This window comes from Procambarus clarkii, chromosome 29 (genome assembly GCF_040958095.1).
Source record: "Procambarus clarkii isolate CNS0578487 chromosome 29, FALCON_Pclarkii_2.0, whole genome shotgun sequence".
Taxonomy (NCBI): Eukaryota; Metazoa; Arthropoda; class Malacostraca; order Decapoda; family Cambaridae; genus Procambarus; species Procambarus clarkii.
Window position 1 is genome coordinate 2,644,307 of NC_091178.1, and position 11,975 is coordinate 2,656,281.

The following is an 11,975-nucleotide window of genomic DNA, read 5'->3' on the forward strand; positions in this document are numbered from 1 at the left end:
GAAACAAACATAGATATCTACATTTTGGAATAATTTGATTTCTCGTAAATATATAATTCATTCTATTTGTGCCAATATGTAATCACTGTATTGGCACAATATTTTCTAGACAACTTTACTTCAAGATAATTACATTATATTTGACGTAGCCTACAGTGAACTTATTATGACAATACCCATTCCTTTCCCCTGACAGGTGTGTCAGTCCTTGTGTAGGTGCATGCAGGTGGTGTGTGTGGGAGACCGAGAGCAGCAGTTCTGGCAGACGGTCCGCCTTCGCCTGGGCCCTCCCTCCCTCCGGAACCTGGACACCACAGCCTCCTACAGGGCCTGAGGAAGGAGCCGATGGCGGTGTGTGAGAGTGCACTCGCTGGGTACTGTAGTACTGGGTACTACATATGGCCTTAAGGAAGAATCTGTGATAGTGGATATGTACTGTAGCACCTCCCACAGCGCCTTCCACAGCGCTTCCCACAGCGCTTCCCACAGCGCCTCAGGGATGAACCTGTGCTGGCGGATGATAGTGTACCTCATGTGTGTCTGTAGCAAACGCAGTTCAAACCAATTCAGGTCAAACGTCAAGAGCTATTTCAAGACATAAAACAAAATCTGTGTTCAGGAAGTACAATAGTACAATAATTTTTGGAATTGATATTCATATCAAGGGAACAAACATTGAAGTGTATGTGTGTTTTTATGGAATGATTTAAAGGATTAACTCAGATTGAGGCTGTATTTCATGTACAGCACAGTTATATAAATTAAGTTGTGAGTACACCTGCTGCATAGTAGACGTGTCTGTGACGTGTCTGAGAGTATCATAATACTCTCATAATACAGATACATAATACATATCATAATACATATCATAATACAGAATGGAGTTGAAGCTCCTATGCAGAGGAACTGTGTGTGTGTGTGTGTGAGTGTGTATGTGTGCGTAAGTGTGTGTGTGTGTGTGTGTGTGTGTGTGTGTGTGTGTGTGTGTGTGTGTGTGTGTGTGTGTACTCACCTAGTTGTGTTTGCGGGGGTTGAGCTCTGGCTCTTTGGTCCCGCCTCTCAACCGTCAATCAACAGGTGTACAGATTCCTGAGCCTATTGGGCTCTATCATATCTACACTTGAAACTGTGTATGGAGTCAGCCTCCACCACATCACTTCCTAATGCATTCCATTTGTCAACCACTCTGACACTAAAAAAGTTCTTTCTAATATCTCTATGGCTCATTTGGGCACTCAGTTTCCACCTGTGTCCCCTTGTGCGTGTGCCCCTTGTGTTAAATCGCCTGTCTTTATCTACCCTATCAATTCCCTTCAGAATCTTGAATGTGGTGATCATGTCCCCCCTAACTCTTCTGTCTTCCAGCGAAGTGAGGTTTAATTCCCGTAGTCTCTCCTCGTAGCTCATACCTCTCAGCTCGGGTACTAGTCTGGTGGCAAACCTTTGAACCTTTTCCAGTTTAGTTTTATCCTTGACTAGATATGGACTCCATGCTGGGGCTGCATACTCCAGGATTGGCCTGACATATGTGGTATACAAAGTTCTGAATGATTCTTTACACAAGTTTCTGAATGCCGTTCGTATGTTGGCCAGCCTGACATATGCCGCTGATGTTATCCTCTTGATATGTGCTGCAGGAGACAGGTCTGGCGTGATATCAACCCCCAAATCTTTTTCTTTCTCTGACTCCTGAAGAATTTCCTCTCCCAGATTATACCTTGTATCTGGCCTCCTGCTCCCTACACCTATCTTCATTACATTACATTTGGTTGGGTTAAACTCTAACAACCTTTTGTTCGACCATTCCTTCAGCTTATCTAGGTCTTCTTGAAGCCTCAAACAGTCCTCTTCTGTTTTAATCCTTCTCATAATTTTAGCATCGTGTGTGTGTGTGTGTGTGTGTGTGTGTGTGTGTGTGTGTGTGTGTGTGTGTGTGTGTGTGTGTGTGTGTGTGTGTGTGTGTGTGTGTGTGTGTGTGTATGTGTGTGTGTGTGTGTGTGTGTGTGTGTGTGTGTGTGTGTGTGTGTGTGTGTGTGTGTGTGTGTGTGTGTGTGTGTGTGTGTTTCCAGACACTGAAATTTAAATTTAGATAATCATACACAAATCGAATTTGTTATTGTACATTCTTCTTTGTATTATATGACAATGTCACTGCTCACACCAGTTGCATAAAAGAAATACGTTGTTGTTATTTCCTGCAAATATCTCCAACCAGGATCTCGCGAGCGGTGTAGGGAATTTCGGGGAAGGAAATTCGACTGTCATCTGGATATGTTTTGATTCCTGTCTTGGTCAATTTTCTTCGCTTCTCAGCTCTCCCTCTGCGACTGGGCGTCTCGGCTCTGAATCTGTAACTGACTGGAGTAAATTCAGATTCCTGAGCTAAAGTAAGATTCAGAATGTAAACAGAATGGTATGTAAACAGTTCCAGTGCAAATTCTGGTTATTTAACCATAAATTGTTTTGTCGCAATATGGCGCTATGAACTCGAGAATACATGCACTCAAAACACTGAACAAAGGTTTTTGTTCAAATGTTTTTTGTTCAATCACAGCATCTGGCATGCACAGTTTACGTCTGAAAGAATACAAGTCTATTAATTAGTATATTAATTGTTATTTATGTATGCACTTGCTACTTGCTTTGACCATTGAAGTGAAAGTCAGTGAGACTCTCTAATATAAATTTATCTAATACATTTAGGAGACAAATTGAAAGTGAACATACGAAGCCTGCAATAGTGAGATAAATATGATTCATTGCCTTTCACATTCTTGGGGTAGTATCTGCCATGGACAACATTTAAGCACGTCATTGCATCTGTCAACTTCATTCACAGCATGTGTCAACTTCATTCACAGCATCTGTCACCTTCATTCACAGCATCTGTCATCTTCATTCACAGCATCCGTCACCTTCATTCACAGCATCTGTCATCTTCATTCACAGCATCTATTACCTTCATTCACACCATCTATCACCTTCATTCACACCATCTATCACCTTCATTCACAGCATCTATCACCTTCATTCACACCATCTATCACCTTCATTCACACCATCTATCACCTTCATTCACAGCATCTATCACCTTCATTCACACCATCTATCACCTTCATTCACACCATCTATCACCTTCATTCACAGCATCTATTACCTTCATTCACACCATCTATCACCTTCATTCACAGCATCTGTCATCTTCATTCACAGCTTATATTATCTTCAGTCGCAGCATCTGTATGAAATTCGCTTGTAAAACCCCCCTGCAAATGTTGCAGAAAAACAATACATTCACTTCTAAGTTACGAGACTTCGATCTAAGTTACTAAGACTTCTAAGTTACGAGACTTCGATCTAAGTTACTAATACTTCTAAGTTACGAGACTTCGAGCCTCCCTTTCCGCTTCTTCTCCCCCTTCCTTCTTGTATGTGAAGATATATAACGAATAAGATGTAGTCAGTGCTTAAACAATACATAAACACATCAGGGTTATATTGTCATGCTAGTTTGCTGAATCTATTCTCACATTTAAGCTTCTTGATGTTTTTTATACAAAATTAATGTACAAAAGCTGTGGTAGGAAAATTATTATTTTCGCAGTCATTATTTGCAGGTCTCAAGTGCTCATTTCTCTCCCCCCCCCCCCCAAGAAAAAAAGGTGGTAGAGGTAGTGATAATGTTCATATTTGTCAGGTAACTATATGGCATATATATAAATTATATATATATATGTCATATATAAATTATCACTATAAAGGTAGTGATAATGTTTATATATGTCAGGTCATGTAAATCAGGTAACACTACCCTGATGATGAATCCAAACTAGGTATCTCTGCACTTTGATGAATACAAAATCAGGTACCGTCACCCCTTTGATGAATCCAATAATGGATTCCATGAACCCCCCCCCCCCACCACCACATAATGAATTCAAAACAGGTACCATTGCCCTTGATGAATCCAAGATCAGGTACCATTACCCGTTGATGAAACCAAGAGCAGGTACCACTTCCCTCTGACGAATCTAAAACCATGTACCACTGCCTGTGGTATTTGTAAAGCCAAAACCATTTGCATTAAGGAGAGGAATTATAAGTGGTTAATGAAAATGACTTTGTTAAGGAAGAACATATATGTTTTGGTTGTGGTAGTTATGGAGTTGGATCCCTGCTACCAGCAAACACACACACATTAATCACAACGTTAGTTCTAACATATTTTTAAAAACTTTGCGACATCATTTAGAAACTTTCATATAACGTTTAAAAACCCTTGCAATAACGTTTAGCAACGTTGTAACGACGTTTTAAATCGTTTAGGTTTCAGTGTAACCAAAAATTTATTAAATTATTAATTTTGAGGTTGCTGGGAGTGTTTAATATTATGTGGTATATAGAGTTAAAGACTCAGGTATTGAAGTCTACCCATGCAAGATTAGATGGGGGGGCTTAAACTTTTCTTTTATCTAATACGTCAGTTTTTTTTAAATAGAATCGACCAATTGGTGACAATAGTGGGGTTATAGTGCAAATTAAAGTACTATAATATTGACGTTTTCTGAGCATCGATCTGGGAAGGTTTGGTGTGTTGTTCCAGTTCGAGCGTTTCTGACAAGGCCAAACAGTTGCTTCTTTGTCGGTTTCGGATACTGGGATAGGCTAAACAATTGCATTTTTACGTTTCTGGGTAGGAAAAACTTTTGTACTTTTTATGGTTCTGGGTAGGAAAACAATTTCATTTTTTACGTTTCTGAAAGGAAAAACTGTTGTACTTCTGTTGTTCTATATGGTTCTGGGTTGGAAAAAAAATTGTATTTTTTTTATGTATCTGGATTGAAGAAACAATTGCATGTTTTGTATTTCTTGATAAGACAAAAAAATTGCATTTTTTCTACGAAATGTCAATTGGTGGGACCGGGCTGTACTCTCAGGTCAGACTGATGCAGCCCGAGTCAGACACGCCACATATCACGTGTAATTATTTATAAAAGCATTACCAGCCAGTGAGCATAATATCCAAGAGTGGCGCTGATTCGACGTCGAATATCAAAGTTATCAACGCTCTTGACGTTGAAGCGGCGTTGAATTGGAACTGCTCTTTGAATATTATTCCCACTGAGCAGTATATTTCCTTATATTACCATGCTATGGTCCTGTGAGATAAGGTTAATAATAAGGTATTGTATTTTGTAAGGTGTATGATACAGCTTTCAATGATCAGCATAGTTTTAGATGCATATCGTATTAATTTTACTAACTTATGAACATAAGACTTGATCAATCTGGAGAGTTTGCTGGGTACAGAAGGTTGCTAGCTCGCCACAAGTGGAGAAAACAATCTAAGAAATGGATTTGCGAGATTGCATCTTATTGCAGAAGCTTCCTCCAGAATGGGATAATTTTGCAAGTGTCTTTGTTTAATATTATAATTTCATACACAGGAATATGCATATATATATGTATATATATATATATGTATATATATATATATATATATATATATATATATATATATATATATATATATATATATATATATATATATATATATATATATATATATATAACCTGGGGACCATTCAGGCTTGTTCGCATTTCTGTTCCTCACGTGTGCCCCAAAGAATGAGGTGATTTGATAAAATACCATGCCAAAGATTACCATCAGAATGCCGGCGGGATGATGAGGAATTAGCCTCGGCTACCATCATCTTTAGTGGTAGTGGTCGAGTGGTTAAGGGGTCCTGTACACCAGTTGCGGAGTGCTCCTGGCAGTATGGGTTCGAGTCACTTCTGGGGTGTGAGTTTTCAGTTGCATATATGCCTGGGGACCATTCAGACTTGTTCGCATATATATCAAAACATGTATGAGTTTGTTTGGACATATGCAGTTTATACGGGTGTTTACATACAATTCGTTCCTCTATAGGTCGATATATAGATATTTGCACAGAGTTGCTGAGAAAATGGGAAATGAATACGTGCGTCACAGTGGCAGTGTTGAGTGTATGGAGTACGGAGACTAGGCGAGGATATATATACCTTGCACATAAACTTTGAAATTCTGCAACAATATTTGTATTATTGTTGTTAATTAGTGGTTGCTGCTGTGACTACCAATTATTATTACTGTGTGATTCTTTGCACTTATTCAAGATGTAAATAAATAGATTAATTTATTGCTACCATTATTATTATTATTATTATTATTATTATTATTATTATTATTATTATTATTATTATTATTATTATTATTATTATTATTGTAGTTGTAAGTTTCCGCTGTTATCTTATATTAACAGCCAATGATTTTTTTAATAAAGGAAAACTAGATGATGCAAAGTCTTCCTAAAATTTGCCCTTCATAAAAATATTACCTTATGTATCTATTGTGTATGTGGTAAGCTTTGTATGTAAATTAGGCCTGACTGAGAGTGAAGTGTCATTGGATATTGACCAATGTGTGGCATACCATGTTTAGAATGGCATACCATGTTTAGAATGGCATACCATGTTTAGAATGGCATACCATGTTTAGAATGGCATACCATGTTTAGAATGGCATACTATGTTTAGAATGGCATACCATGTTTAGAATGGCATACCATGTTTAGAATGACACTATGTTTAGAATGGCATACCATGTTTAGAATGACACTATGTTTAGAATGGCATACCATGTTTAGAATGGCCTACCATGTTTAGAATGGCATACCATGTTTAGAATGGCATACCATGTTTAGAATGGCATACCATGTTTAGAATGCTTGGGCAATCAAAGACTGCCTGACCTTCTCCTCGTCTCCACTTCATGATCAGTGGAAGAGACATCCCACTAGACTGGACATTGGTAGTGACCACAAACCATTCATTATAATATTTACTAACTTTAAGTGGAACATTAAGCCACTATATACCTCAAGCCGCTATATTTATACCTCAAGAGCGTACAAATGTCTTTGCTGATTACTTAAAATTGACTCTCTCGACTCCTTTCATCCTCACCTAAGAACTCTCCCTCAAACAATAAATCGAACACGCAGTCCAACTGGCTATGACCGGCACAGTCAACAATTACACTTTAAGCGAACTGCACTTAGCCTTAATCCAGCTGCCCATTGGTAAGGCACCAGGGACCAGATTCACGAAGCAATTACGCAAGTACTTACGAACGTGTACATCTTCCCTCAATCTTTGACGGCTTGGTTTACATTTATTAAACAGTTTACAAGCATGAAAACTACCCAATCAACTGATGTCATTGTTATAAACAGCTTCCTGGTGCTTCGGAGCTCATTAACTGTTTAATAATTGTAAACAAAGCCGCCAAATATTGAGAAAAGACGTACAGGTCCGTAAGTGCTTGCGTAACTGCTTCGTGAATCTGGCTCCAGGTGTGGATGGAATTCGATATGAAGTCGACCCTTTGCTTTCTTTGTTTCAGCCGTTCTAGTACTTTATCATTTATCCCATGTGCTTGTAATTTTCATGCCAGACTTTCATGTGATACGGTGTCAAATACTCTAGAGAAGTCCATGTATATTAGCTCTACTTTGTCTGAATTGGTTGCCGTCTCGTTGAACTTGTAAAAAACTTGTAAAAAAAAGTTAAACTCCAAAAAAGTTGAACCTGTAGCTCAACTATAGCAAAAGCGATGGACGTAATACAACCCGCACCACACATCATCCAGTTCCCCCCATAGTGTAGCGAAATGAAGAACATACAACGGAAAAACAGAGAAATAGATATAACGGCCAGACTAGGGCCGCGTCATGCTGAGCTAACAACACACACACACACATACACACACACACACACACACACACACACACACACACACACACACACACACACACACCAGTCCTGCCTTCTAAGGTTTCCCAACATTAAAAAACTCCCATACTAAAGTGCCCTTATCCTAACCTACCAGTGGACCCAAGGCAGAAAACGGAACAGTATATGTCACTTTCGCGATCCGTTACCATTTTCTAGTACGACAATTTTTGGCCTTAGGTAAAATATATGTCAAAGCGCGACGCTCTATTAGGAGGACGGGTTGCTCACACAAGTATAGAGAACACAGGACAGATATAAATGAACTTCGCACAGCACCGCTCCTGTGCCAGGTAAGTCCACTGCGGGCTCACCATAGCCTGTGCTACTTGCCCCGCTCCTGTGCCAGGTAAGTTACGGGCTCACCATAGTCTGTGCTGCTTGGAACTTGTTCCAAGTAGCTGAATCTATAACAACAAATGAACTTTGCATTCACTGCCATTTTCCAATTGAACGTCTGCTTTAAGACAAATGGGGACACCTTTGACAAGCCGCCGGCTTCCTACAATGCATTTATGAAAGTACATAGCATTGATGTTTATACATTCTTGTAAAGCCACTAACACGCATAGCGTTTCGGGCAGGTCCTTAATCTAACTGATAACTTTAAGTAGGTAATTTATAGCAAAATTGAGAAAGTTAACAAGTATATTGTAAACAAAATTAGTAGGTACATTTTAGCAAAATTTGAGGATTATCGACAGGTACACTGTAGCATAATTTGAGGATTATCGACAGGTACACTGTAGCATAATTTGAGGATTATTGACAGGTACACTGTAGCATAATTTGAGGATTATCGACAGGTACACTGTAGCATAATTTGAGGATTATCGACAGGTACACTGTAGCATAATTTGAGGATTAGCGACAGGTACACTGTAGCATAATTTGAGGATTATTACTAGGTACATTGTAGTCAAATTTGCGTTCAACATAACAACCGTGATATAAGGTGATGACAGTGATTACAACGGTGAAATTATATATATATATATTTTTGAGATATATACAAGAGTTGTTACATTCTTGTACAGCCACTAGTACGCGTAGCGTTTCGGGCAGGTCCCTGGAATACGATCCCCGCCGCGAATAATCGTTTTTACAACCAAGTACACATTTTACTGTTGCGTTAAACAGTAGCTACAGTTAAGGACTTGCGCCCAGTAAATCCTCCTCTGCCAGGATACGAACCCATGACAAAGCGCTCGCGGAACGCCAGGCGAGTATCTTACCATTACACCTCGGAGACTGGTATGGCTTAGGCACTTTTTTTGGGGTAGCACATGGTACAGTGCGAGTGTGAAGCACTAGGTAGAAAACTATGAGGAGTGAAATTAGGTACCTTTTGGTGTTACTTTTGAATAAGGGGAAGGTTGGACAGCTTTTTAATTCGTTAGGGAGTGAGTTCCGTAGACTAGGTCCCTTCATTTGCATAGAGTGTTTACACAGATTTAGTTTCACTTGGGATATCAAAGAGATATTTATTTCTGGTGTGGTGATTATGGGTTCCATTACATCTGTCCAAGAAGAGTTTCAGATCAGGGTTTGCATCTAGGAACAAGGTTTTGTACGTGTAAATGGTACGAGAGAGTGTTCACTGTCTATCTGAAGCTGAATTGCATTGGTTGATTTGCTTCCAAATAATACGTAGTAAGTTTTTTCTGTTTAGTGCGAGGTTATTGGTTGACATCCATGAGTGGACTTTTCTTCATTCTTTATTTACAACATTATTTAGTGCGTGTGGGTTGGTGTCTGAGTAGAGGACGGTAGTATCGTCAGTGTGTCAGCACTGTGGAGAAATGCCTGACAGACCACTGGAACATTATCTAACACAGTGCACAGTTACAAACCCATTAAGATTTCAACTTAGATTCAACAGAGCAGAAGAAGTTGTTAAACACATATGGCAAAATCTTACTGACGCGACCATACGAGTCATAAATACTCATAGTCCGCCCAAGTAAAACAGAAACAAGCAACACTTAGTGGGCCAGCCAGAGGCTTAGGGCCCGCGCAGGAATATCCCTGCAAAAAAAAGGTAGTATCGTCAGAAAATAGTATAGGTTTAAGAATGTTATAGAGACATTAGGCAGATCATTGATGTATATAAGAAATAGGAGAGGTCCTATGATGCTGCTCGGCGGCACTCCTACGGTTAATGGTAGAGGGGGGTGAAGTTATATCACTGATGGCTACATATTGGTGTCTGTCACTAAGATAAGATCTAAAATAGTTCAGGGCAAGGCCTCGGATTCCATAATGGTGAAGTTTAAGGAAGAGGTAGTTATGGTTAACAGTATCAAATGCCTTTCTCAGGTCAATAAAGAGTTCAATTGGGAACTCATTTTTGTCAAGAGCTGTGTAAATGATATCAAGCAGACTAATGATTGCATCATTGGTACTCTTTTTGGGAGCGGAAGCCAAACTGACACGGACTTAGTATGTTAAATTTTACGAGGTAGGAGTAGAATTGTTTGCAGGCGATGAGTCACAATAACGTGGGTAAAGTATGTTGACCAGACCACACACTAGAAGTTGAAGGGACGACGACGTTTCGGTCCGTCCTAGACCGAAACGACTTGAGAATGGTCCAGGACGGACCAAAACGTCGTCGTCCCTTCACCTTCTAGTGTGTGGTCTGGTCAACGTAGAGCTGTTTATAAATAATTTTTTCAAATATTTTTGGTAATATTGGTTGATTTGATATTGGTCTGTAATTGTTTATGTCTGTTGTTGTTGTTGTTTAGATTCAGCTACTGGGAACAAAAAGTTCCAAGTAGCACGGGCTATGGTGAGCCCGTGTTATGTCTGCCTGTTTTATAGATTCAGCTACTCGGAATAAGTTCCACGTAGCACGGGCTATGATGAGCCCGTAACTTACCTGGAACAGGAGCGGTGCAAGTAGCACAGGCTATGGTGAGCCTGTAGTCTATGTCTGCCGTATCGCCTTCTGTATGAGCTGGTGTTACTCGTGGATTTTAAGGATATCAGGGAATGTCACTAGAGATTTATTTATTTATTTATTTATTTATTTATTATTTATATTTATTTATTTATATATTTATTATTTATTTATTTATTTATTTATTTATATACAAGAAGGTACATAGGGGGTCTAAGAGAGAACATAGAAATGAAGTTGATTTTACATTCTTGTAAAGTCACTAACACGCATAGCGTTTCGGGCAAAAATGTTGAATAGTAGCTGCTTACCACTCTCACAGTGTCTTTTAACATTGAACACATATTAATACAAGAAGGAGACCTCTCACTACATATAAAATATCAAGTAGTCAAAGCATTTCCTAAATATCTCTAATCAATCCCCCTAAAATTCAGCCTCTAGTGACCTAGACCTAGATTCAGGAAGCTCTGTGTATTTCTTCGTAAGTGGGTTTGCTACGAAGGTTCCTAAGTGCGCCCTAAGAAGATGCTTAGGTGCGATACAATAAGGTATACTTAGGAAGAAAATTGTTGGTTCACCTGCGTGCCGATAGAGGTCACTACTGTGTTTCGTTTGGCCAATCAGAGAGCAGCAACATTCTTCATATTAAAGATTTAGCGCTGGCTTATCGGAGCTCTACTGCCTCCTATTTACGTCGAATTTTCTTATAAAATTAGTATATTTCGAAGTAAAACAATGTTTTTACAACTTCTACAGCCAGCACCGACATTGTAGTAAACAAATATGTTACATTTGTTGTTTACCTACGTAATTCTAAGAGATACTGTGTAGCTGTCCTTGTTGCTCGGAAGATGCGCTGACAATTATTGTATATATTTACTGAATTTACCCAAGGGCCACTAACTATCTAGTGACCTCGAAGAGGACAGAAAGCCGGCGGCTTGTTAAAGGGCCCGCCAATTGTCTTAATGATATTTTTTAGCTGGAATTTGGCATTTACGGCTTCAGCGGGTAGGCGGTTCCATGGGTTTATAGTCCTCTTGGTGGAAAAAAAACATCTGTTTTCAGTCCTACTTGAGAGAACATACTCTCCAACACTATATCTGTGATTGTCCTGTTATCAGTGACTTCATACCAAATGGTATGAGGTATTTTGAGCTCTGTAATTACTTCATACACTCATGAATATTGGAAGATATTCTTGTGCTGCACCCAGATTTTGCCAGTGGAG

The 11,975-nt window shown here is 39.2% G+C and overlaps 1 protein-coding gene across 6 annotated transcripts in view; it reads left to right on the forward strand.

The window, feature by feature from the left end:
* LOC123764945 (single Ig IL-1-related receptor) overlaps window positions 1-6,339 on the forward strand; it is a 46,891-nt gene extending 40,552 nt beyond the window's left edge. For 5 of the 6 annotated variants that reach the window (XM_069333258.1, XM_069333257.1, XM_069333256.1 and 2 more), the window contains exon 11: window positions 197-6,339. In XM_069333258.1, the coding sequence (XP_069189359.1) occupies window positions 197-334 (138 nt within the window). In that variant the 3' untranslated portion in view covers window positions 335-6,339. The remainder of the gene's footprint in view (window positions 1-196) is intronic. The other variant, XM_045753175.2, reaches the window with a different exon arrangement.
* Window positions 6,340-11,975: the final 5,636 nt, after the last annotated feature.